Source organism: Erinaceus europaeus, chromosome 6 (assembly GCF_950295315.1).
Source record: "Erinaceus europaeus chromosome 6, mEriEur2.1, whole genome shotgun sequence".
In the NCBI taxonomy this organism is placed as follows: Eukaryota; Metazoa; Chordata; class Mammalia; order Eulipotyphla; family Erinaceidae; genus Erinaceus; species Erinaceus europaeus.
This window is the reverse complement of record NC_080167.1, coordinates 68,055,366-68,082,311: the sequence shown is the minus strand read 5'-3', so window position 1 is coordinate 68,082,311 and position 26,946 is coordinate 68,055,366. Positions and strand designations below refer to the sequence as shown.

The following is a 26,946-nucleotide window of genomic DNA, read 5'->3' as shown; positions in this document are numbered from 1 at the left end:
CTCTGTCCTGTATGACAGCATCAACAACAATAACTACAACAATAAAACAAGGGCAACAAAAGTGAATAAATATTAAAAAATAATCATAATAATAACTTACAATATGTAAGTTCAGTAATTGCTAATCAAGTGAACAGTGTCCATGAAAATCTGATTCTACTAATATATCATTCAAATACATTGTTTTTGAGTAAATGTTATATAGAAAAAACTGAAAATCACCAGACTTGCTGAGTCTATGAAGTTATACTTCCTGTACAAGGTCAAACTAGGCTTCCAATTCTCATCTCTTTGGCAATATTCTTGAGATAAGCCAGCACGCAAACTGTCTTGAGAATCACCGCTTCCCAAATGCACAATGCCCCTAATGACAAAACCTCTCCTCAGCTTGCTCCAAATCAAACACAAAACTTTAATGTCATGCACCCACGCCAGCCTAAGCACATGTTCCACGCAGTTTGAAACGTTGGGTTGAAATGGTTTGTTATCTGTTTTCTTTCTCATCTGGTTTAAGACAAATGTTTTGTTCAATTGTGGAACAGCATGAATAACCAAGTATTTAAATAATGTGACTTGAGAACAGGGTATGAGCTGAAACGAACACCAATTCCTAACTGGTACCCTGCTCCAACTCTTTTCAAAAGACTGGGAAGGTTTCTAACAGACAAGGTCAAAAGCACGCCCACACATACCGATTCAGAGGCAGTGCCCTGTCTGAGCTGTGACGAGGCTGGTCGGCACAGGGGCATGAAGGGCAGCTCAGTCTAAGCCTTCCTTACAAAGGCTGTAAGGAGTGTCACACACTAGGGCAAACTGCCAAAAGAGATAAAGGTCTACAGTGTTCCTTAAAAGCTCCAGAAAGAGAGGTTTTGTTTATTGTTTTCCGTCTACTCTTAGAGAAAGTAGAGATGAAGAGGTGGTATGTGAAAAAAACAGCCCTGGAAAAAAATGGGTGCCAGGAGCAGTGGATCTGTCTCGAGGACACCCAGGCCCAGAGAACCCTGGTGGCAATAAAGAAAAAAATAATAAAATCAAATATGCTCCAGCGTGTATATTCTTTATAAAGTCTAAATCAGGTTTCTCGGAAACAGGTAAAAATGCAGAAAATTTAAAATGCCTGTCAGCTTTTAATTAATATGGCAGAAGTCACAAGGCAAAGCAACTCACCACAGCACACGAAATGTGAGATATTCTGCACATTTTTTTAAATAGATGATCTGCAAGTAGGGCACCAAAGTAAAAACCCAGTGGTGAGGGGTAGACATGTAGCTTCCTGGGCCAGTGGGGGGTGGGAGTGGGCGGGAGGGATGGTTCACAGTCCTTTGGTGGTGGGAATGGTGTTTATGTACACTCCTAGCAAAATGTAGACATATAAATCAGTAGTTAATTAATATGAGAGGGGGAAATCAATTGTATGTCTCAAAGTAATAGATAATCATTCTTAAATAGATGATCTGCTCAACAGTCCATGAGAATTAAAATTCTATGAAGACAGAAAACCAACCTTAAGCTTTATTCTGGACTAAGACCTAAGCTAACTTGTCGCATTACTACCCAACGACAACAAGAAAAGGATTCTTTCAGTCCACAGAACAACCACATAAATACAATGTTCCAAATCTAAACTTGACTGTCTTTTAGTTCCAAAACTCACTTTCAGTTTGGAAAATAGGTTTAAATACAACTAGCTTTTTCCATGGAAATCATACAAGTATAAAAGCAGAAGTTAAGCTGCTGGACTATAGAACTCCATGAGTTTCACCTCATTACTCTGAGTAGATACCAATTTGCCAGACATTAAACTTCTAAAAGAAAAACCACATTGTCCCAGTTTTTTGTTTGTTTGTTTTATTTTTGCTGCATCCAGGGTTATTGCTGGGGCTCGGTACCTGCACTCTGAATCCACTGCTCCTGCAGGCCATTTTTCCCATTTTGTTGCCCTTCTTGTTACTGTTGCCACTGCTGTTGTTGTTGGATAGGACAGAGAGAAAAGGAGAGAGGAGGGGAAGACAGAGAGAGGGAGAGAAAGACAAGACACCTGCAGACCTGCTTCACGGCCTGTGCAAAGACCCCCCTGCAGGTGGGGAGCCGGGGGCTCAAACCGGGAACCTAGCGCCAGTCTTTGGCTTCGCACAGTGTGCGCTTAATCCAGTGTGCTACCACTCGGCCCCCCTCCCAATTTTTTGCCCTATACGCATTAAAATAGAAACCCATACAGATACCAGTTTACATCACATGACAACTAGAAATAATTATGATGCCCCTACAGAACTAAGAGATAAAATGCTATAAAATTAAAAATTAAGGGAGCCGGGATTTGGTGCAACAGGTCAAGCGCACATGGTTAAAAGCCCACGGACTGGCATCAGGATCCTAGTTTGATCCCCCGGCTCCCCACCTGCAGGGGAGTCACTTCACAGGCGGTGAAGCAGGTCTGCAGGTGTCTGTCTTTCTCTCTCCCTCTCTGTCTTCCCCTCCTCTCTCCATTTCTCTCTGTGCTATCCAACAACACCAACACCCATAAAGATGATGATAAAAAACAAGAGCAACAAAAGGAGAAAAAAAAAATTTTTAATTTTAAAATTAAATCAGTCAATTCAACTTTTTAAAATATGCTATCACAGGGAGCCAGGCAGTGACACGGTGGTGGAGCACGCATGCGCAGGTATCAGGGCTCAAGCTGGCAGGGGTGGGGGAACTTCACAAGTGGTACAGCAATGCTGCAGATGTCTCTTTCTCTCGCCCTCTCTATCTCCCCCTCCTCTCTCAACTTTTCTCAGTCATATCAAAAATAAATAGTTTTAAAAGATTTATTGGGGAGTCAGCCAGTAGCCGGGAGTCAGCCGGTAGCGCAGCAGGTTAAGCACAGGTGGCGCAAAGTGCAAGGACTGGTGTAAGGATCCAGGTTCGAGCCCCTGGCTCTCCATCTGCAGGGGAGTCGCTTCACAGGCGGTGAAACAGGTCTGCAGGTGTCTGTCTGTCTCTCCCCCGTCTTCCCCTCCTCCTTCCATTTCTCTCTGCCCTACCACAACGACATCAATAACAACAATAATATCTACAACAAGAGCAACAAAAGGGAATAAATAAATAAAAAGATTTATTGAAAAATAAAAGTAAAAAGTAGTCTACCATCTTCCTGTGTACATTGTCCACTTAAGGGTATGAAAGGAAATTCCTGGGAGTCGGGCTGTAGTGCAGCGGGTTAAGTGCAGGTGGCGCAAAGCACAAGGACCGGCATAAGGATCCCGGTTCGAACCCCGGCTCCCCACCTGCAGGGGAGTTGCTTCACAAGCGGTGAAGCAGGTCTGCAGGTGTCTAGCTTTCTCTCCTCCTCTCTGTCTTCCCCTCCTCTCTCCATTTCTCTCTGTCCTATCCAACAACAACAACAATAATAACTACAACAATAAAACAACAAGGGCAACAAAAGGGAATAAATAAATAAAATATTTAAAAAAAAAAAAAAAAAAGAAAGGAAATTCCTTTAAACAGAGCAGTAAATATTAGAAAAACCATTAGCCAAGTAAGTAGAGATAAAGAAGGCACTGCTATTTCATTTAAAGTATTAATGCTGAAGCCAGGCAGTAGCGTGGCGGGTAAAGCACACATGGCAAAGCCAAGGAACCACACAAGGGTCCCGGTTCGAACCTGGGCTCCCCACCTGCAGGGGGGATGAAGCAGGTCTGCAGAAGTCTGTCTTTCTCTCCCCCTCTCTGTCTTCTCCTCCTCTCTCCATTTCTCTGTCCTATCCAACAACAACAACTTCAATAACTACAACAATAAAACAAGGGCAACAAAAGGGAATAAATAAATTTTTTTAAAAAAGTATTAATGCACATGCGCAGTGGTAAATGTGTGATAGGGACGGGAAGTCATTCTTTGGTCCAATACAGTGATCACCAGACACATCCGGCTACTCAGCTGTAACAAAAATGAACTTTTTAGGGGAGCAAGCAGTGGAGCAACTGTTTAAGCACACACAATAATAAGCACAAGGCACAAGGACTCAGGTTCAAGCCCCTGCTCCCCACCTGCAAGGAGGAAGCTTCACACTCTCTATTTGCATCCCTCCCCTGGGTCTCTCTCCATCATAGCAAATAACATAGAAAGAAAGGCGCAGCCACCAGGAACAGTGAATTCAATAACCTGGTGGCAGAGAAAACAAAAACCAAAAAGAAAGGAAGGAAGGAAGAAAACTCATGTTTTAAGTTCCACTCCTTGGTTTCATTAGTGACACAGAAGCGCAGGTGTCTGGTAACGACGACACTGGCAGCACAGACACAGGACACGTCCACCCTGGTCGGCCACACGTGCCAACACCATGGCACCTCCCAGTGACACGCAGGCCCAATCCGAGGCCTCCTCTGTCTGCACTGCAGTGTTTGGGTCAGGGGAATTTCCTGTTTTGGTTTTGAACTTAAGTGTTGTAGTGGCAGCTGGCCCAACTTTGTATAAAGTTAAACAGCATTATCAATGTGTGAAGTTGGTCGAGATCGTTCATAAAAAGTGAATGTCGCATCCTAGAAGGTGGTGGCACAATGGATAAAGCACTGGACCCTAGAGCACTGTGCACTGTACATGCCAGGGTGATGCTCAAAAAAAAAAATTGTATGACTACACTATTTCACAAATGAAAAGACAGCTGCTATTTTTAAACAGCTGAAGTGGCTTCTTTTGGTTGTTTCTCTGTTTTTTGTTGTCGTCACTGGAGCTTCAGTTCTCCAGCCAGACTTCTTCTGTGAGAGACAGAAAAAGAGAGGGGCCGACACCACAGAGGCAAGGCTTCCCCCATGTGGTGGGGCTAGGCCGGAAAGTGGCTTGCAAGGACTCTGCAAAACAGGAGCACTGCTCCACGGAGCTATTTTTTGCTTGCCCAGACTTTTTCGTTTAATTATTTTTCCCTTATCTGCTACTCAATTACAATGGCAGGAGCTCACCACGAAGTCAGCCTCTCAAACTACAAATGATCCCTTCTTAAATGAAGATGAATAAGGTAGAAGAGCCTGGGGAAAGAATTCAGGCAGTCAAAACTGAGTAGCACTCTGGTCTCTTCTCCCCTCTTCTTTCACTCTGTCACTCTCAATAAATCAATGGGGGGGGGGGAGTATGAAAAATTACTGAGTCTCACCTCACCAAGTTTTAGAAACATGACAGGAGCAGAGAGTCTAACTTGGCGGGTATCTGGCAGAGTGTAATTATCACGCCCATGGCTGCAGGACGCCCTCATTATCTCTGCTGTGATTCTCGGCACTTACCTACTTATTTTTAGTAATAAATGCGCCTTTCCCTTCTAGATTTGGGTCCAATTATCACTTCAAGTCCCACAGGGACGAACATCACTTAGGGACAAACATCACTTAGTGACGGAACAAATGTAACTTATTTCTGTGTTTGAAAAGCAAGCCGGTCTAAACAGCATAGTATTATCTTCAGCGCCTTTCCAGAAGCAAATCAAGGGAGCCAGGGTCAGCCTCGGAGGGGTGGGTGTAAAATGGGCATCTTGATGCCATCATGTGGATCTCACCACCACCAAGTGTATTCAAGCATCAGTCTCCATTCCGAGGCTATCTTTTCTTCTTTCTTCTATTCTGTTTTCTTTTTCACTAAAGTATTGCTCAGCTCTGGCTTACAGTGTTTGAGGACCTGGGAGCCTCAGACATGAAAGTCTCTTTGCATGACCACTCTGCTACACGACCCCGTTTATTCCATACTAATCATGCTGTTCCCGGTAAGTTGTCACTGTAACTACCACTTGTCCTGCCTCCCACTATGAGGAAAAAACCCGCCACCAGCAAAAGTTAATTCCAGAACAAGCGCCAATTCAAGGAACAAAATAATTAACACAAGAAAGAAATGACAACAAAAAGCTCGCCTGATGCACGGTGTCTGGTTTAAAGGTTAAAGCTCATGTCAATGGTCATCACCAGCCTGACCCCAACTCAGTGTTAAACTAAAGCGGGATGACAGACAGTACTGGAAAGGGCAGATTCCCAGTTTCTCCAGTTCCGGAAGGCCCCCCCTGCCCAAGCTGGTGACCCACCGGTCCTGTGTCCAGCCCAGGGCTGCAAGTGTCCTGGAGGGGAGGGGTCAGTCACCCAAGGGCACCCGGCAAGTGCCCCTGTCCCCTGGGCTGGTAGACCCCCACCCACCCTGGGGGCACCGCCGCCAGCCCCTGCGGGGGCTGGTGTGCTGGGGAAACCCCCCTCAAAAGCGGTGCACCAGCGGGGGATGCTGGGGGTCCAGGGGAGACCCCCAGAGTGGGGCACCTGCGGAGGGGGCTGGGGAAGCCCCGAGAGCAGTGCACCTGCGGGGGCTCGGGGGCGGGGGGAGGCCCCCAAGAGCAGCTGGATCTGGGGTTCCCAGGGAGCCCCCCCCAGAGCATTGCACCTGCAGGGGGAGGGGAGGCAGGAAGGTGGAGGAGACCCCCCAGGAACGATGCACTTGCAGGGGAAGATCTGGGGTCTGGAGAGCCCCCAGAGCGGGTGTAGTCTGGGGGTCCGGAGGAGCCCCCCAAAAGCCGTGCAGCTGCAGAGGGGGATCTGGGAGCCCTGGGGAGCCGAGGGAAGGCCTGGCTCCGAGCCCCAACCCCGAGTGAGACCTGGGTCCAAGGCCACCCCAGGAAAGACCTGGGTCCGAGCCCCCACCCAGGGAAGATCTGGGTCGGAGCCCCCCCCCCCAAGTGAGACCTAGGTCTGAGCCCTGCGAGTGAGACCTGGGTCCGAGGCCCCCCCAGTAAGATCTGGGTCCGAGCCCCCCCCCCAGTGAGACCTGGGTCCGAGTCCCCCGGGTGAGACCTGGGTCCGAGCCCCCCCCGAGTGAGACCTGGGTCCGAGCCCCCCCCCGAGTGAGACCTGGGTCCGAGCCCCCCCCCCCCGGGATGACCTGGGTCCGAGTGGCCGCACGCCGAGGGCCGGGACGGGGCGGGAACGACCCCGGCCGCAGCCCCCAGCCCGGCGCCCGCACCGCCCGCGCGACGCGAAGTTTGGGCCCCGCCCCGCGCCCCGCGCCCCGCGCCGCCCCGCCCCGCCGAGCAGACCCCGCGCCCCCGCGCCCCGCCCGCGTACCGGCATCATTGTGGGGCCCGACCGCATCGAGGCGGCGGCCACCCGCGGCCCCGAGCGAGCGGAGGCGCCCGAGCAGGCGGCCGACCTGTTGCGGGGCGGCGGCGGCGGCGGCGACGGGGCGTTCCGCGGGTCCCCTCCGGCCTGGGACGCTCTGACCCGGGCCCCGCGCCGCGCCCCCGACGCCGCTTTGTCTCCTCAGCGCCCGCGACGACCGCGCTCCCTCCTCCGCTCCGAAACCAACTGAGCCGGGCCCGGCAGCACCAACCCGCGCCAGCTCCGCCCCTGTCCGCGGGGGCCGGAGGCGGCGGGGCCTGGGGGAGGGGAGCCGCGAGGCCCGGGGGGCGGAGCTCTGAGGGCCGGGGCGGGGCTGTAAGACCCGGAGGGCGGGACCTATGAGGGCAGGGGGCGGGGCTCTGGGGACCGGAGGGGTGGGGGGGAAGCTTCACAAATGTTGAATCTGGGCTGCAGGTGTGTCTCTGTATCTCTCTCTCTCTCTCTCTCTCTCTCTCTATCGCCCCTTCTGTCCCTTCTGTCTGAATTTCTCTCTGTCTCTATTCAATAAATAAAAGAAAAATGAAGAATCGTCCTGAAAATGAACGATTCTCTGAGCCTAGAAACAGCCCATTCTGGCAAAACAAGAATCCTTTGTGTGGCAGCGTACAGCTCATAAGCTAACTATTTAGCACCTATAATAACCTACTTATCTCAGCTCCAGCCTAAAAGACTACATGACTCACAGTCATCCAAACAATTCTGGATACAGGTCACCAAATAGAGGCAGGAAGTTTCTAGCGACTCCAGCAATCCATCTTTTTCCGGGAAAATCCGGGCAGACCCTTCTGGCAACCCATCCTTAAACCCCTTGAATTGCATTTGAATTTTGCAGAAAAGCCTCCGTAGCTACTGCGCGCGCTCCGCCCTGGCCACGCATGAGTGGGCGGGGCATGCAAATGAAATTGGAGCCTCCTTCAACAACCATCAAGCGCCATCGCGTAGAAAAGGTCTTTTCCACAAACAGAGAGGAAAAGTGACCGTCCTGCAAACATTATGTCCAGTAAATCTTATAATTGAACCAAAGAAGCAAAGGAGGGAGATCGGGACTGAGTGCAGATGGATCACCATAAATGAAATAGAGGTGACTTGAAGGGGGGACCCGCGAGGATTTAGAGCTCAGTATCGCTTCTCGGCCTTTTGGCTAAGATCAAGTGTAGTATCTGTTCTTATCAGTTTAATATCTGATACGTCCTCTATCCGAGGACAATATATTAAATGGATTTTTGGAGCTAGGAGTTGGAATAGGGGCTTGCTCCGTCCACTCCACGCATCGACCTGGTATTGCAGTACTTCCAGGAACGGTGCACCCCTTTGGGGGAAAATTGAGGTTCAAAAATAGACTTTAAAATGCAGCGAAGTGTATAGCTGTTTAACTTAAAACCAGTGTGTTTAGTGAAGGAAATAGTATCTTTTAAATTACTATTTTGAGGAGTCAGGCTGTAGCACAGCGGGTTAAGCGCAGGTTGTACAAGGTTGCGCAAAGCGTAAGGATCCCCCTTCGAACCCCGGCTCCCCACCTGCAGGGGAGTCGCTTCACAGGCGGTGAAGCAGGTCTGCAGGTGTCTGTCTTTCCCTCCCCCCTTTCTGTCTTCCTCTCCTCTCTCCATTTCTCTGTCCTATCCAACAACAAAGACAGACTACAATAATAACTACAACAAGGGAAACAAAAGGGAATAAATAAGTTAAATATTTTTTTTAAAGTTACTATTTTGTTTCTTCTTCTTACCCTTGTTGAAAAAGTAATGCAAGTATATGCTTTTTTTATTTTGTCTAGTTATAACACATTAAATCAGGAAAATCAAGTAAGGCATGCTTGCTTGCACCTATTTATTACAAAGGATCAGTAGCTCCAAGTTTTCTGTGTCCGTGCTTGGGGGCTGGTGAAATAGTCCACTTGAATAGTGTGCTATGCACAGGCCCAGATCTGAGCCAAAGTTCCACTACATTAAAGGAAGCTTTCAGTATCTCTCTCTATGCAAAACAAATAAGGAATACTTCCATTTACAAAGAAAGTCTTTTCAATGCAACATCACAATTTTAGCCAATAAAACACTACTGGATGCCTACTATAGACCAAGGCCTGGCAGGAGACACAATTCCATGAATACGAGTTAACTGGGAGAACTGTGAAGACTAGACTTGTGTGCAGAGAATCTGTCACCGTGTTTGTGACATCGACACTTTGTGATGATCATTCAATGAGGAGGCCTCTGAGGCACAGAGCGAGCAAGTGGCTTATCAGAAGTTTTACAGTAAAGGAGTTGTAGAAGTGAGGGTCGGAAGCCAAAAGTTTTGAGTACAAAGTCTGTTGCTTAGTCACTATGCCACCATCCTACTCACAGCACTTCTGTGAGTACTGGGAGGCCTGGGGTTAGTGCCAGGGTCAAGTGCAAATGCAGCTCAGCTCAGGAAGTCCACCTGTGAGCACATGAGAGCCGTCACATGTACTGAAGTCCCCACTGGGACACCCATGTCAGGAGAGGACAGTCCAGAAAGTCCTTCTCGGGAGACAACTCGTGAGCTGAGTAGGAAATTGTATTCATTTCAACAAAGCTTCCTTAAATGCACCCTGGACAAGCTTATAAATTTCAAAGGAGGGTACAGGTGCCACCACTGATGGCACTCTTGCTGTATGCCAAGCACCACGATAAGCCCCTCACAAAGCTTCCTCATATGATCTTCACTAACCCAAGAGGGAGATGCCGTGATCTCCATTTTAGGGAGGGGAAAATGAAGACTTCAAGATACCAACTCATGAGGCTAGGTGGTGGTGCACCCGGTTAACACAAAGACCTGGGTTCAAGCCCCTGGTCTCCACCTGCAGGGAGAAGTTTCACAAGTGGTGAAGCAGGGCTGCAGATGTCTCTCTGTCTCTCTCCCTCTCTATCTCTCCCTCCCCTCTCAATTTCTCTCTGTCTCTATTCAATTTTTTTTTAAGGGGGACCAGACGGTAGCGCAGCACACATGGCACAAAGCACAAGGACCAGTGTAATGATCCAGGTTCGAGCCCCTGGCTCCCTACCTGCAGGGGGGTTGCTTCACAAGCAGTGAAGCACACCTGCAGGTGTCTGTCTTTCTCTCCCCCCTCTCCCCCTCTCGATTTCTTTCTGTCCTGTCCAATATCAATGGCAACAATAGGAAGAAAAATGGCCTCCAGGAGCAGTGGATTCATAGTGCAGGCACCGAACCCCAGCAATCAGCCTGGAGGCAAAAAATAAAAGAAAATTTTAAAAAGATATACCAACTCATTGATTCTTTCAATAAAGATTCACTCTAAATATCATGTATGACTTACGTGCAGTCCTACCTGCCTCTCTCTCTCTCTCCCCCTCTCTTTTTTCCTTTCTTTTAATTTTTTACATAGAGGGAAGGGAGACAGAGAGACACCTGCAGCACTGCTCCACCAACTGTGAAGCCTCCCCCCTGCAGGTGAGGACTGGGGGCTTGAACCCGGGTCCTTGCACACTATGATGTGTACGCCCTACCTTAGTTGTAATTCTAAACTCTAGGAACACAGTGGTGTCAAAGTAAGATGAGGTCCTCCTCCGACTGCTGCAATTTTTTTCTTCTAATTGAGGATGGTGATAAAGAAAATAGTGGGGTCGGTGTAGGGGAGGGGTGTATTTTAAAAATGGCCGCCCGGCAAGTTCTCTTAGAAGGATTGGCATTTGAACAGAGCCAAATGACAAGGACAGATTGTCCTCAGGAGAGTGGGTCACAGGTTAAAGGAGCAAATCCAAAGCCCCTGGACAGAGACCAGAGTGACTAGAGCAGGCCACACAGCTTTGATGAAACATCCAAGATGACCGTCCAAGCCAGGCCCGCCCAAGATCAAAGTCCAAAGCCTCCCACGCGCACGCAGCAGCGTTGTCCAAAGGAGCAGGTGGAGTGTTCTGCAGGCTGTCATCACCCAGTGTGCTTTGAAGTCAACTCAGGCCAAACCCAAAGAGAAGGGATCTGAAGCCACACTAGAGGCAAGGTAGCAAGCAGAGTGATGCCCATAAGCCAGGGGTGACAAGGACAAATTGCCAGCCCTGTCCTTGGCTGCATCCCACTAGAACCCCCCCCCCCCAGCTCTTACCTTAGGCTGGAGTCCCCCCACAGATTCACGGAGGGCACCTGTCATCCTTCAGATTCGAGACTTTTCTGGCTTCTCACGCCCCTCCACCCCCCATGCAGAAGTATTCTAGTGTGTCCCCACTTTTGGAAGTGTCCGGAGAAGCACTGTGAGCAGAGGTGGCCAGCTGGACGGGCAGCTTAGAGGAAGCAGCGCCCAGCCAACTGCTCAGGAGTGGTTAGGTTGTGTGTGTGCTGGTTATGGGAGGCGGTTCAGACAGGTCATTACCAGCTTGAGGGTGGGGCCAGTCCAGGCTGCCAGGCAAACTGTCAGGGACCAGGAGGACAGCAAGGCTTGGTGAATGGTACCGGCCTGCACAAATCTCACACAGAAGCGTAGTTCTGACACTTGGGAGCATTGCATGAGCCCATTTCAGGCCCAGTTCACCTGGATCTGACCGGCTGGCTTGTCCCAAAGACGGTTCACGAAGCCTTAAAGGCCTGGGTCTCCTTTCTGTAGCCCTAGGGGGGAAGTTCCGCACAGTTCTCCTGCTGCCTGTCGCACACAAGCATGTGCTTTGCTAGGGCGGGACTGTCTCTGCCCTGTGGTCTGTGGGTGCTGGGTGAAGTGCTCACCTGCTCTGAGATGTCTAGAGACAGCGGCCCCGGGAGGAAGAGGAATCACCATCCACATATGCTCAAGAGGTCGAGACTCCATGGATCGCAGTAACAAGCACGGCTGCTGGTGTTCAGTTTCACGCCAGCCCCTGAACTTGCAGTAACGCTAACTAAACCCTGTGAGAGCATGCCGCCGTCAGTCGTCCCACCTGGGCTCAGGAGAAAGCTCACTCCATAGAGTGCGAGTGCACACAGTACCTTGCTCAAGGACCCGGGTTCGAGGCCCCAGCCACCACATGCACAGGGGGAAGCTTGAGGCAGCACTGTGGCATTATTTCCTCCCTTTCTCTCTCTCTCTCTCTCCTTCTCCCTTTCCCTCCCTTCACTCCATCTCTCACCTTCTATCTAAACATAAATAAAATAAATAGTCCCAGTTAAGTCCTTTTTTTAAATTTTATTTATTTATTTTCCCTTTTGTTGCCCTTGTTGTCTTTAAGTCTTTTTTTATACTTATTTATTTATTCCTTTTTGTTGCTCCTTGTTGTCTTTATTGTTGTTGTTATTGATGTTGTTGGATAGGACAGAGAGAAATGGAGAGAGGAGGGGAAGACAGAGAGGGGGAAAGAAAGACAGACACCTGCAGACCTGCTTCACCGCCTGTGAAGCGACTCCCCTACAGGTGGGGAGCGGGGGCTCGAACCAGGATCCTTATGCCATCCTTGCGCTTTGCGCCACCAGTTTAAGTCTTTATCCCAAGAAAACAATGACCCCTTTCGGTGACTATGGATGGGGACAGGTGTTAACTAGACTTAATCTGGTGATCATTTCACAATGTACTTGAGTAGCAAATCACTCTGTAGTACACCTACAACTAACATAACTTGTAGGGACTTATTATGAGAGAGAGGAGAGAGGGAAGCCAGAGCATCACTCTGTCAGGGACGAAACCAATGGGGCTGTCACCCCAGGTACCTAATAGAATCTGCCATGTCAACCATCCCTGCATGAATGCTAATATCTTGGTTTTGCAGGTAAAGAAATCTAGACTTAAAGAGATGAGGGGGCTGATAGTGCATCCAGTTAAGCGCACGTAGTACTTACTGAGTGCAAGGACTCCGGCAAGAATCCAAGTTCAAGCCCCCAGTTCCCCACCTGTAGGGGGTTGCTTCACAGGCTGTGAAGCAGGTCTACAAGTGTGTCTCTGTGTCTCTCTCCCTCTCTATCTCCCCTCCTCTCTCACTTTCTATCTGTCCTGTCGAATAAAAGGAAAAAAAAAATATCTGCCAGGAGCAGTGAACTCATAGTGCCGGCACCAAGCTACAGCCATAACCCTGCAGGCAAAGATAAAAGAGGTAAGCGCAGGTGGCGCACAGCACAAGGACCGGCATAAGGATCCCGGTTTGAGCCCCCGGCTCCCCACCTGCAGGGGAGTCACTGCACAGGCGGTGAAGCAGGTCTGCAGGTGTCTATCTTTCTCTCCCCGTCTCTGTCTTCCCCTCCTCTCTGCCTTTCTCTCTGTCCTATCCAACAGCAACGACAACAAAAATAACAACAATAAACAAGGACAACAAAAGGGGGAAAATTAAAAAATAAAAGAGGTACGTGACCTGTGTACAGTCACATACTAGTATGAAGCATTGACTGAGCTCATCACTGAGCTAGCTCTGAACTCTTTTTTTTTTTTTTTGCCTCCAGGGTGATTGCTGGGCCTCGGTGACTGCACTACGAATCCACTGCTCCTGGAGGCTAATTTTTTTCCCCTCTCTGTTGCCCTTGTTATTTTATTGTTGTTGTGGTTATTATAATTGTTGTTATTGATGTTGTTGTTGTTGGATAAAACAGAGAGAAATGGAGAGAGGAGGGGAAGAGAGAAGGGGAGAGAAAGACAGACATCTGCAGACCTGCTTCACCAGTTGTGAAGCAGAAACCCCTGCAGGTGGGGAGCCAGGGGGCTTGAACTGGGATCCTTATGCTGGTCCTTGCGCTTGGTGCCATGTGCGCTTAACCTGCTGCGCTACCGCCTGACCCCCTCTGAACTCCTTTTTAAATCAACCCTGCTGAGATCCAATTCACACAGTGTATTAGACAGATCTTATGTGTGCAGGCATTTTGAGTTTTGACAAAGTATAAATTCCTAAGTCCTACCAAATCAGGCTACATAACATTCCGTGTACACACACACACACACACACACACACACACACACACACACCTCTTTGTTTCATTCTTCTTTCTACCTGGCAGACACAGATCTGATTTCTAATACTGAAGAACAGATTTGCAACTAAAGGGGGAAACCGTCAGAGAAATAAACAAGCATGAACTTCTTTCCACCTGACTCCTTCTGTTCCACTTCTGTTCTCGTATTTTCGAGACCATTCACGTTATCGCCCCTCTCATGATGTCATCTGCCAAGTGGCATTCCACGGCTGGCCTGTCACTTCACCTGTTGACAGATCTTTGGGATCCTTCCTGGTTGAGCTATTATGAATAAACAAACCGGTTAGGAACGTTCCCACACACGTCTGTCTTTCGCTTCTCTCTGGTAAATGTTTATTCATAGAATGGTCGGGTCATTTGGTTAATAGGTATTTACCTTCAAGCAAAATGGCCAAACTGTTTTCCAAACTGGCGGCAGGACTTGACTTCTATGAGCGGCGAGTTGTTCTTACACTCAAGAGCACTGGCTTTGTCTGGTGGCTTATGATAAGCACATTTTCATGTGCTCAACTGCCACCTGTCCCTTTTCTTCTCTAAAGTAACTGCCCAAGTCTTTGGGCCACCTGTAAATGGGATATCTGTGTTATTATTGAATTGTAATGCTTTTTTTCTCTCTGTGTCTCATCTGGAAAAATGTCCTTTGACAGACAGACATGTGCTTTCACAATATTTTCCCCATTGTGACTTGTCATTTCAATTAATTTCAATTTCAATTTCTTTTCTTTCTTTTTTTTTTCTTTACCAGAGCACTACTCAGCTCTGGTTTATAGTGGTGCGGGGGATTGAACCTGGAACTTTGGAGCCTCAGGCATGAGAGTCTCTTTGCATAACCATTATGCTATCTACTCCAGCCTATCATTTCAATTTCTTTTTCAGTAGTAACACTTTCTTTTATCACCACAGTTATTGCTGGGGCTCTGAACCTTCATGAATCCACCATTCTCTGGGCAGCGGGGTGGGGGTGGCATCTCCCCACCATTTTTTCTTTCATCTCGATCGAGGATGAGAGACAGAGAGAAATGGAAAATGAGAGAGACAGACAGGAGGGAGACCTGCACTGCTCCCCTGGTCCTGAAGCCCCCCCCCCCCCGTGATGGCTGGTATCTTGGACCTGTGTCTGAAGTGTGCATTCTACCAGCTACTCTTGCTCTGGAAAATCAGGTAATTACTTATCTAAGTATAGATTTACTGATTTGAAAGAGAATCAGATCATCACTCTGGCACATGCAACATCAGACATTGAGCTCAGGACCATTGAGCTCACAGGGCAGATGCTCTGACCTATGTGCCACCTCCCAAGGTGATTAGACTCTTTTTCTTTTCATTTTTTTATATTTATTTATTTTCCCTTTTGTTGCCCGTATTGTTTTTTATTGTTGCTGCTGTAGTTATTGTTGTTGTTATTGATGTCGTCATTGTTAGACAGGACAGAGAGAAACGGAGAGAGGAGGGGAAGACAGAGAGGGGGAGAGAGAGACAGACACCTGCAGACCTGCTTCACCTCCTGTGAAGCGACTCCCCTGCAGGTGGGGAGCCGGGGGCTCGAACCGGGATCCTTACGCTGGTCCTTGTGCTTCCGGCTATGTGTGCTTAACCAGGTGCACCACTGCCCTGGCTCTGCCCTCTATTCTATTTTTTTCTTCTTCTATTTTTCCCTAACCTGGTATTTGACCTTCTGGACAGTCTGATGAACCAGCCCATTCTCACCTTTCATGTCAGATCAGGTTTGTGGAAGCCTCCGTTGTCCCTGTAGCCATCACTAGACAATATAAACACCAAATGCTTGAAAAGGTACAGGTATGTGAGCATGGGAGGAGCTGTCGCGAGAACCCAGGTCTGTGTGAATCCCCCCCAACACACACAGACACACACGCTCACACACGCTCACACCTTTCTGCCGCACAGCACTGACTGCTTTGCTTGGGGACTTGACAGCCGCAGCTGAGAAGCCGAGTCAGTGCCAGTCCCCTTGGGTCACTACCCCTGAAATGTCACATCATCACCACCCTCGCCTGGGGCTTCCCAAGTCTGTTTGCCAAAGAGAACACTCCGCAGTCATGACCTGGAGCACCTGCCCTGGAAGCTTCACGAGTGGTGAAGCAGTGCCTTGTTGTTCTTCTCTTCCTCTCTGTCTCTTCCCCCTATCAAAAAACAAAAAGGGGGGTCGGGCGGTGGCGCAGCGGGTTAAGCGCAAGTGGCACAAAGCGCAAGAACCGGCATAAGGATCTCGGTTCGAGCCCCCGGCTTCCCACCTGCAGGGGAGTCGCTTCACAGGAGGTGAAGCAGGTCTGCAGGTGTCTGTCTTTCTCTCCCCCTCTCTGTCTTCCCCTCCTCTCTCCATGTCTCTCTGTCCTATCTAACAACAACAACATCAATAACAACAATAATAACTACAATAATAAAACAAGGGCAACAAAAGGGAATAAATGAAGAAATAGTTTTAAAATTTTAATCTGAAAAATGAGAGAGAGAGAAAGAAAGAACAAAAAAAAAAAAAACAAGAAGAGAAAAGGAAAGGAAAGGAAGCAGGAAAATGTCCACCGGGAGCCCTGCCATCATGCAGATTTGGAGTCCTGATAACCCTGATGATGGCAAGAAAAAAAAAGGAAAAGGGGGCTGGGTGTTGGCATACATGTTACAGTGCACAAGGACAGAAGTTTAAGCCCCTGGTCCCCACCTTTGGAAGGGGGAGCTTCAAAAGTGGTGAAGCAGAGCTGCAGGTGTCTCTCTCCTTCTCTCTCTCTCGCTCTCTTTTTTTTAAACCAGAGCACTGTTTAGCTCTGGTTTATGGTGGTGTGGAGGATTGAACCTGGGACTTTGGAGCTTCAGGCATGAGAGTCTGTTTGCATAACCATTATGCTGTCTACCCTCCTCCCTCTCTCTCCTTCTCTATTGCCCCCTTCCTCTTAATTCTGGCTGTCTCTATCCAATAAATAAATAAATAAGTATTAAAATAAATAAATAAGAAAAAAGAAATAAAGGAAGGAAATGGGTCTTTTGTTGAAGTTGGTGTATGTGGCTGCACCTTGCTGGTGTGACAGCAGATCCAGGAGCCCCAGGTGGCTCTGGGACAGGTGAGTGCTGGCAGAGGAGGGACTACCTGCCACCTGGTTACTGTCTTACTGTCTTTCTGTCCCGGACAGTCTAACCGGCCTGTTGGACTTGCGCCCAGGTGCACACACAGGGATTAGGCGCCACCTGGTGGCCACATTGGGAAACTGCAGCAGAGTCGTTTCCTGGAGTTCAGAGGCTTGAACTGGGTGGTTGGGTTTACACGCACACAAATCACCCTGCTTAACCGGCTCCTGGGTCCTGGGCTACTTCTTCCTCTCCATCTCTGGCAGCGCTCTCTGCCAGACCTTCTCTCACCTCTCTCTCGCCTCCCCCAGAAGGGTCGTGTACGGTCCATGTACGTGACTGGGGTCAGACAGTTGGAAAGGGGGAAGCCACCCCTCCCGCACTCCCCAACCCTTTGAAGTATTTGGTGCTTAAACCGCAGGACACTCAAGTACTGCTTGGGTCATGAAGGTGAATAGGGAGGAAGCTTCATTCTCCCCCAGAGAACAGTACTCAGCCAACCCCTGGTTATGCTTTGCTTTGGGATAGTTTGGGTAAGCAGAAAAGCAACATGTGGTAGAGCTCACAGGGCATCATGCGTGAGGACGTGAGTTCAAACCCCTGGACACCACATGGGACTATCTTCCCCAGCGGTGGAGCAGTGCTTTGGATATCTTTCCTTCTCGATGGGTCTCTGTCTCTTCCTGTCTATGTCTCTTTCTCTCTGCCTCTCTCTCATTGTCTTTATTTATTGGATAGAGACAGCCAGAAATGGAGAAGGAAGGGGGTGATAGGGAGAGAGACAGAGAGACACCTGCAGCCCTGTTTCACCACTCACAAAGCTTTCCCCCTGCAGGTGGGGGCCGGGGGCTGAACCCAGGTCCTTGTGCGCTGAAAAAACTGTGTGCTCAACCAGGTGCACCACCACCCAGCCTCTCTTTCTTTCTTCCTTTCTTTCTTTTCTTTTCTTTCTTTCTTTCTTTTTTTTTTTTTTTTTTGCCTCCAGGATTATTGCTAGGACTCGGTGCCAGCACTGCAAACCCACTGCACCTGGAGGCTATTTTTTCTCCCATTTTTGTTGCCCTTGTTGTTATTATTATTGTTATTATTAATGCTGTTGTTGTTGGATAGGACAGAGAGAAATGGAGAGAGGAAGGGAAGACAGAGAGGGAGAGAGAAAGACAGACACCTGCAGACCTGCTTCACCGCCTGTGAAGTGACTCCCCTGCAGGTGGGGAGCCGGGGGCTCGAACTGGGATCCTGACACCGGTCCTTGCGCTTTGCACCAAGCGTGCTTAACCCGCTGCGCCACCGCCCGACTCCCCCGGCCTCTCTTTCTATCTAGAGGAAAGGAAAAAAACAGCTGCCGAGAGCAATGGAGTCCTGCAGGCATCCAGCCCCAATGGTAACCCTGGTAACAAAAAACAAAGAAGCCACAAAACAATAACAAGAGTTGGCTCTCGGGCCTTGTAGGGTTGGTCATCAGGATCAGTGAGCAGTACCTCCTGCCCAGAGCACCACCTGCCTGACAGGTCAGCTCCACAGACGATACTGGAAGTGCAGAGCATTGACGAGGCGCCCGACCGACCTCTCTTTAGAGAGAAACTTCTGGATGGTGACAGCTGACTGACTGCCTCAGCTCCAGCTCACCCTTTCTGCTGGCCTCTGCTTCCTGGTCATTCAGTGGCCATGCTCATCTGTTTTCATCGTGGGAGCAGGGAGAGAGATCAGGAGCCCACTGCTCCCCTCCCATCTGTCCCATGTTTTAGTTTTAAAGACGTATTGATTAGTTAGTGAGGGCGAAAGAAAGAATCAAAGGATCACTCTGGCACATGTGATGCCAAGGAATCAAACTCAGATCTTCATGGTTGATAGTCCAATGCTTTAGCCACTTAGCCATCTCCCAGGACACAGACGTGCAGCTAGGGTGGTGGCTCAGTGAGTGAAGGCACTCCTTGCATGTGTGTGTGATGCCCTGAGTTTCCAGGTTCCATCCCCAAAGCGGTGCCCTTTCATCTTTCTCTCTCTCTTTCTCCCATAAAATAAACAAATACACAGGTCTGGTAGAAAATATACAAACAGGGAGTTGGCAGTTGCGCAGTGGGTTAAGCACAGGTGGCGCAAAGCGCAAGGACTGGCAATAAGGATCCTGGCTCCCCACCTGCAGGGGAGTCGCTTCACAAGCAGTGAAGCAGGTCTGCAGGTGTCTGTCTTTCTCTCCCCCTCTCTATCTTCCCCTCCTCTCTCCATTTCTCTCTGTCCTATCCAACAATGATGACATCAATAACAACAGTAATAACTACAACAACAATAAAAAACAACAAGGGCAACAAAAGGGAAAAATAAATAAATAAATATACAAACAGCCACAGGGAAAAAAAATAGTGACCAATCTGCTGGCAAGGTGGAGCAGGAACTGAAACTAAAGGTTCCAAAAGGGTATCCAGCTCCTTCCTATTTAGAGAGAGTAAGGGAGGGAGCGAGAGGAGAGAGAGAGAATTGAAAACTCATATTATTAGCACACTTGCATCAAAGAGTTCATTAAAAAACATAAATGTGGGGAGTCGGGCTGTAGCGCAGCAGGTTAAGCACAGGTGGTGCAAAGCACAAGGACCGGCATAAGGATCCCAGTTCGAACCCCGGCTCCCCACCTGCAGGGGAATCGCTTCACAGGCGGTGAAGCAGGTCTGCAGGTGTCTGTCTTTCTCTCCTCCTCTCTGTCTTCCCCTCCTCTCTCCATTTCTCTCTGTCCTAGCCAACAACGACAACAACAATAATAACTACAACAATAAAACAACAAGGGCAGCAAAAGGGAATAAATAAATAAAATAAATATTTAAAAAAAAAAACATAAATGAACAATCAGAGAACAGGACAGACCAGAGAAGCCAAGTTAGAGGGTGAATTCTGAGCCAGGTCTTTCTAAAAGACCAGCTCTGTGAAAAGGCCATTGTGCAGAGCCCATGAGAACAAAAGAAGGGGTGGACGGTGAGCCCGGAAAGAGGGTGGGTCCAGGGTCCGCGCCCCCCTGGGTAAACCCGATTGTCCAGGACATGCTGCTGTCCCCCGGGTCCTGCTTTGTGTTCTTTGCAGCTCTCCTTTCTCCAGACAATCTGATCTGACGGATTAAGTATCTGGTTTCAGAGGCAAATCCACTGATGTTCGTGGTCCATTCACAGACTGTTATGAAACGTTTTCCACTGCTCAGAAACTGAGCTTTATTGCGAGCAGTGTGGATTTAAGCTTTTCTTTCTGTGTCATTGTTTTAAAAAGCTTCATTCATGGGAGTCGGGTTGTAGCGCAGCGGGTTAAGCGCAGGTGGCGCAAAGCACAAGGACCGGCATAAGGATCCCGGTTCGAACCCCGGTTCCCAACCTGCAGGGGAGTCGCTTCACAGGCGGTGAAGCAGGTCTGCAGGTGTCTGTCTTTCTCTCCCCCTCTCTGTCTTCCCCTCCTCTCTCCATTTCTCTCTGTCTTATCCAACAACGACAACAACAATAATAACTACAACAATAAAACAACAAGGGCAACAAAAGGGAATAAATAAATAAAATAAATATTTTTAAAAAATGAAAAAAAAGCTTCATTCATTTTTAAAAATTATTTATTAATGAGAAAGATAGGAGGAGAGAGAGAAAGAACCAGACATCACTCTGGTACATGTGCTGCCGGGGACTGAACTCAGGACCTCATGCTTGAGAGTCCAGTGCTTTATCCACTGCGCCAGCTCCCGGACCAAGAGCTTCATTCACTAATGGGGTGAGAAGTAACCAGAGCATCACTCTGGCACAGGTGCTACTGGGGATGGAACTGGGGAACTCATGTTTAAGAGTCCAACACTTTCCACTGCACCACACCCCCAGGTCACCTGTTTCCTTTTTTATTTTTCTAAAGCAGGGCTGGTTTTTAGTTTAGTATTTGCAAGAGGTATTACAGAAATTATGCGATTTGCATCATGTGCACTTAGCCCACTGCGCTACCACCCGAACCCCCTCTTTTTCTTTTTTCTTTTTTTTTTAAAAAAGCATTTATTTATTTATTCCCTTTTTGGTGCCCTTGTTGTTTCGTTGTTGTAGTTATTATTGTTGTTATTGATGTCGTCGTTGTTGGATAGGACAGAGAGAAATGGAGAGAGGAGGGGAAGACAGAGGGGGAGAGAAAGACAGACACCTGCAGACCTGCTTCACCGCCTGTGAAGTGACTCCCCTGCAGGTGGGGAGCTGGGGGCTCGAACCGGGATCCTTACGCAGGTCCTTGTGCTTTGCGCCACCTGTGCTTAACCCACTGCGCTACCGCCCCACTCCCGACCCCCTCTGTTTCTTGCCTCCAGGGTTAGTGCTGGGCTCGGTGCCTGCACCACGAATCCACTGCTCTTGGAGGCTGTTTTTTCCCTTTTGTTGCCTTGGTTGTTTTATCGTTGTTGTAGTTATTATTATCGCTGTTATTGATGTCGTTCTTGTTGGATAGGACAGAGAAGGGGAGAGAAAGACAGACACCTGCAGACCTGCTTCACCGCCTGTGAAGCGACCCCCCTGCAGGCTCGAACTGGGATCCTTACGCCAGTCCTTGTGCTTTGTGCCACCTGCACTTAACCCGCTGCGCTACCTCCCAACCCCCCATCTCTCTCTCTCTAATAGAAGCAGAGAGGCTGTGAGGCAGAGACAGACTGAAAGAGCTCACAGCACCCAAGCTTCCTTCAGTGCAGTGGGAGCTGGGCTCAAACCTGGGTCACACACAGCACAGCTTCACTCTACCAAGTGAGCTGTTCTGTAGACGCCCTTCCTTCATTCTTCTCCTGCCCCTCCCTCCTCATCTTCCTTCCCCCCTCAGTCTTTCTCCATGAGCGCAAAGCATGACACACAGAATACCTCTGCTGGGGTCTGGGGAGGCAGCATAGTGGTTCTGCAAAAGGCTTTCATGCCTCTGAGGCTCTGAGCTCCCAGGTTCAAACCCCAGCACCACCCTCAGATGCCAGAGTTGAGCAGGACTCTAGTCTATCTCTCTCTCTTTCATTAAAAATATATAAAATATTTTTTTTAAAATACTTGTGCTGGGTCATCTTCCCCAGGCCAAATCTTTTTTTTTTTTCCCTCCAGGGTTATTGCTGGGGCTCAGTGCCTGCACCATGAATCCACTGCTCCTGGAGGCCATTTTTCTCCTTTTTTGTTGCCCTTGTTGTGGTTATTATTGTTGTTATTGGTGTCGTTGTTGTTGGATAGGACAGAGAGAAATGGAGAGAGGAGGGGAAGACAGAGAAGGGGAGAGAAAGATAGACACCTGCAGACCTGCTTCACCGCCTGTGAAGCGACTCCCCTGCAGGTGGGGAGCCGGGGTTCGAACCAGAATCCTTGCACTTTGCGCCACGTGCACTTAACCCCCTTCCTAGGCCAAATTTTATTCTTCTTGTTTAGAGAGAGAGAGCACAGCAAATGACAGCATCACCCCGCCATGCAGGTGTTACCCACAGTGTTCGCATGTGGGTTAAAACTAAGGCCACACACTCTACCTACTGAGCTGTCTCCTTGACTCGTTTTTATCAAAGCTATAAACCTTTCTCACCAAAAAGTTCCCTGAAACATACACATTTCTTCTCAGCAATAACACACAAGCTGCAGTAGTCCCTGCTGACTTTTCACCTTTCTTTTTTATATATATTTTATTTATTCTAGTGAGAGAGAGAGAGAGAGAGAGATACACAGAGAAAGATATATAGAGAAAAGAGGCCAGAACACTGCTCAGCTCTGGCTCACGGGGCGTTGCTGGGGATTAAACTTGGGTCCTCAGAGCCTCAGGCAAGGACTCTGCGCTCATACAGCAGGTGCAGGGCTGAGAGCTCTCCAGAAATTACTAACCATCCACAGTCATCACACAGAAACAAAAAGATCATCTTGGTCTCAAAATGGGGCTGTGCAGACGCCTCTAGAACGCTCTGGACCTCTTGCCTCGTTGTTATTTTCCATATGTGGTTATACAAAAGTCTGATGCTGGCCTGTAAGGGATGCTACAGATACTGACATGAACTCCAAATGAAACCATCCAGCCCACAGCAGCTGCCTTTAAACATGCATTGCCTGAGGCTGAAGAGATAGCACAGTGGTCACACATAGGACTCTCATGTGAGAAGTCCCAGGTTCAATCCCCGGCACCACTCATAACACAGCTGAACAGTACTTTGGTTTAAAAAAAAAAAAAGCATAGAAAATAATCTGCCACAGGTCAGATGGTGGAGCACTTAGCTGAAAGCACAAATTACCATTCTCAAGACCCAGCTCCCCACCCGCAGGAGATGCACTTTATTAGTTCTCTCTCTCTCTCTCTCTCTCTCTCTCTGTGTGTGTGTGTCTTGCTCCCCTCTCAATTTCTCTCTGTCCTATCAAAAAAAAAAAAAAGAAAACAGAAGAAAAGGAAAGGAAAGGAAAAGAAAAGAAAGGTAGGTTTGTAGTGTAGGCATCGAGCCCCACCCAGTGCTAACCTTAGCAGTAAAACCGATTAACATGTCAATCACATCACAGCATTGAATATCAAAAGGACTTTGCCGATTACCACTGGATGACCTTCAGAAACAGGAAACAGTGAAGCGAATTCAGCGGAGACCCAATTCCTAAATATTTACCTAAATGTCTACATACTGAGAGTTAAAAAAAAAAAAAAAAACACCTCAGTTTCCTGAAATAGGCTTCACATGAAGCAGTTACTCAGGAGAGTGGAATGACTTTTAAAAGTTTGTTTCCCCCACCCCCACCACAGCCATGGTTTTTCTTTTTAAAAATTCTTTTGAGCTTCCTTTCTCCCACCCCTTCCCTTCATTATAAAGATAATCAGGAAGTCTCCTAGGATAAGGTTATTATGTGTAAGTCGTGCCAAAAATGTAACAAAAGAAACTCCTGTTTGATTGGATCAAGGGAAACAATTATACATCCTAAAAATAAAATGAGCCCAAGCTAAGAAAATGTTTCTGGTCTTGTACCTCTGCACAGCCGCTGTCATTTCTAACTACTGGTAGATGACACAGAGGCCTGGTTATGGGTTTGAGATCATTGCATCTCTGCTCACCTTCCCTGCCCTTAAAGAAACTGGGATTTAGGGGGTCGGGCAGTAGCGCAGTGGGTTAAACGCATGTGGCACAAAGCACAAGGACCGGTGTAAGGATTCCGGTTCAAGCCCCTGGCTCCCCACTTGCAGGGGAGTCGCTTCACAGGCGGTGAAGCAGGTCTGCAGGTGTCTTTCTCTCCCCTTCTCTGTCTTCCCCTCCTCTCTCCATTTCTCTCTGTCCTATCCAACAACGATGACATCAATAACAACAGTAATAACTACAACAACAATAAAAAGAAAGGGTAACAAAAGGGGGAAAAAAAGCAAATTAAAAAAAAGAAAAAATTAAAAAAGAATTGGTATTTAGTCACCACAAGGCTGTGCTACTACTGACTGAATACTACTCTCCACAGGAACCTCCTGACCTTTGCCCAGTCTAATAGGCCCATGTGATTCAGCTTCGACCTACAGAGAACGAGCAAGAGAAAACAGGCCTGCAGCCTCAGGAGCATGGGTGCAGGCATTTCTGACAGGCAGCAGTGAGAAGCAGTGGGTTCTTTCCCATCAGTTCCTAAGATCATAGCAGAGGAATTTTTTTTTTTAATTTCTTTATTGGGGGGGTTAGTGGTTTACAGTTGACAGTAAAATACAATAGTTGGTACATGTGTAACATTTCTCAGTTTTCTTTTTTTATATTTATTTATTTTCCCTTTTGTTGCCCTTGTTTTTTTGTTATTGTTGTAATTATTATTATTATTGTTGTTACTGATGTCGTCATTGTTAGATAGGACAGAGAAATGGAAGGGGAAGAAAAGGGGAAGACAGAGGGGGAGAGAGACAGACACCTGCAGACCTGCTTCACCGCCTGTGAAGTGACTCCCCTGCAAGGGGGAGACTGGGGGCTTGAACCGGGATCCTTATTCTGGTTTTCCATATAACAATTCAACCCCCACTCAGTCCTCCTCTGACATCATGTTCCTGAACCCTCTCCCCCCCTCAACCCCAGAGTTTTTTTTTTTTTTTTTTTTTACTTTGGTCAATACACCAACTCCAGGCTAGGTTCCGCTTAGTGTTTTCCCTTCTGATCTTATTTTTTCTTTTTTTTTTTTTTTTCCCCCTCCAGGGTTATTGCTGGGCTCGGTGCCTGCACCATGAATCCACCGCTCCTGGAGGCCATTTTTTTCCCCCTTTTGTTGCCCTTGTTGTAGCTTCGTTGTGGCTATTATTATTGCCCTTGTTGACGCAATTCGTTGTTGGATAGAACAGAGAGAAATGGAGAGAGGAGGGGAAGACAGAGAAGGGGAGAGAAAGATAGACACCTGCAGACCTGCTTCACCGCCTGTGAAGCGACTCCCCTGCAGGTGGGGAGCCGGGGGCTCGAACCGGGATCCTTACGCCGGTCCCTGCGCTTTGCGCCACATGCGCTTAACCCACTGCGCCACCGCCCGACCCCCCTTATTTTTTCAATTTCTGCTTGTGACTGAGATCATCCCATATTCATCCTTCTGTTTCTGACCTATCTCATTTCCATGATTTCTTCAAGCTCCACCCAAGATGGGGTGAAGAAGATGAAATCACCATTTTTAATAGCTGAGTAGTATTCCATTGTGTATCTAGATCACAACTTACTCAGACATTCATCTGTTGTTGGAAACCTGGGTTGCTTCAGCAGAATTTATAATCATAACTCACACTTTTCTGTCTCCCAAGAATGAAATTGTTTTCTCCAGCGACAGGTAAGGGAGTGAATAAATCTGGTATTTTGGAGGCCGGGCGGTAGTGCAGTAGTTTAAGCAAACATGGCTCAAAGTGCAAAGAATGGCGTAAAGATCCAGGTTCACGCTTTCCGGCTCCCCACCTGTAGGTGGGTCGCTTCACAAGCAGTGAAGCAGGTCTGCAGGTGTCCATCTTTCTCTTCCTCTCCTCTCTCTGTTTCTCTCTGTCCTATCCACTAACAGCAACAACAATATACAACAAGGGCAACAAAAGGGGGAAAAAAAGCCTCCAGGAGCAGTGGATTTGTAATGCAGGCACTGAGCCCCAGCAATAACCCTGGAGGCAAAAAAAAAAAAAAAAGACTCAGAATCCTTCTACTCAGAGCATTTGAAATTTTGCCTGGAATTTGGATCAAAAAATGCTTGCATATTCTCAGCCCCTTGTACACCAAAAAAAAAAAAATTTTTTTTTTTTTGGTGCTTTGTGCAGAAGTGCTTTATGATTGAAAAGTATTCCCAGGACTGGGGGCACAGAAGAATACATACGCAAAGTGACTTCGTGCTTGAGGCTCCTGACATCATCGCTGGCACAATCCCCAGCACCACCAGACACCACAGCTGAGCCGAGCTGGGGGGCGGGGGGGAGACAGGAAGGAAGCCAAGGTGTCTCGAAGACATTGGTTGTCTCTGGGAAGTGGGAGAGGGGGACACAGAGCTTTGGTGGTGGGTTTGGCGTGGAACTGTATCCTGTAATTTTACAATCTTGCAAATCACGAATAAACCACTAATATAAATGTAAAAAAAAATAAAAAGCATCACAAGAACTCTCATCTAATAATTTTGTAGACGGTCAGTTAAGGGACAGCAGGGCCTTCTCTGAGCTGTTCTTCTCTCTGACCAGGCACAGACCCAGAAGCAAGTGGACCACCTCACAGATGACAGCAGGGTTTAGAGCACTTATGTCTTCCCCCCGGATTCCGGATCCATTCTTTCTTTCTTTTTATTTTATTTATTTTCCCTTTTGTTGCCCTTGTTATCTTTTTATTGTTGTTGTAGTTATTATTGTTGTTGTTATTGATGTTGTCATTGTTGGACAGGACAGAGAGAAATGGAGAGAGGAGGGGAAGACAGAG

General features: G+C 48.0%; 1 protein-coding gene and 1 non-coding gene across 3 annotated transcripts in view; one reads left to right on the top strand and one right to left on the bottom strand.

Moving 5' to 3' along the window:
- TP53BP2 (tumor protein p53 binding protein 2) overlaps positions 1–11,350 on the bottom strand; it is a 61,860-nt gene extending 50,510 nt beyond the window's left edge. The window contains exon 1 of one of the 2 annotated variants that reach the window (XM_060192442.1): positions 11,197–11,350. In XM_060192442.1, coding sequence (XP_060048425.1) covers positions 11,197–11,241 — 45 coding nt within the window. In that variant the 5' untranslated portion in view covers positions 11,242–11,350. Of the gene's footprint in view, positions 1–7,061; positions 7,334–11,196 lie in introns of those variants that run through there. The other variant, XM_060192443.1, reaches the window with a different exon arrangement.
- LOC132539212 (U2 spliceosomal RNA) lies at positions 8,237–8,427 on the top strand. The gene has a single exon (XR_009550504.1). It is a non-coding gene; the product is annotated as a U2 spliceosomal RNA (small nuclear RNA).
- Positions 11,351–26,946: the final 15,596 nt, after the last annotated feature.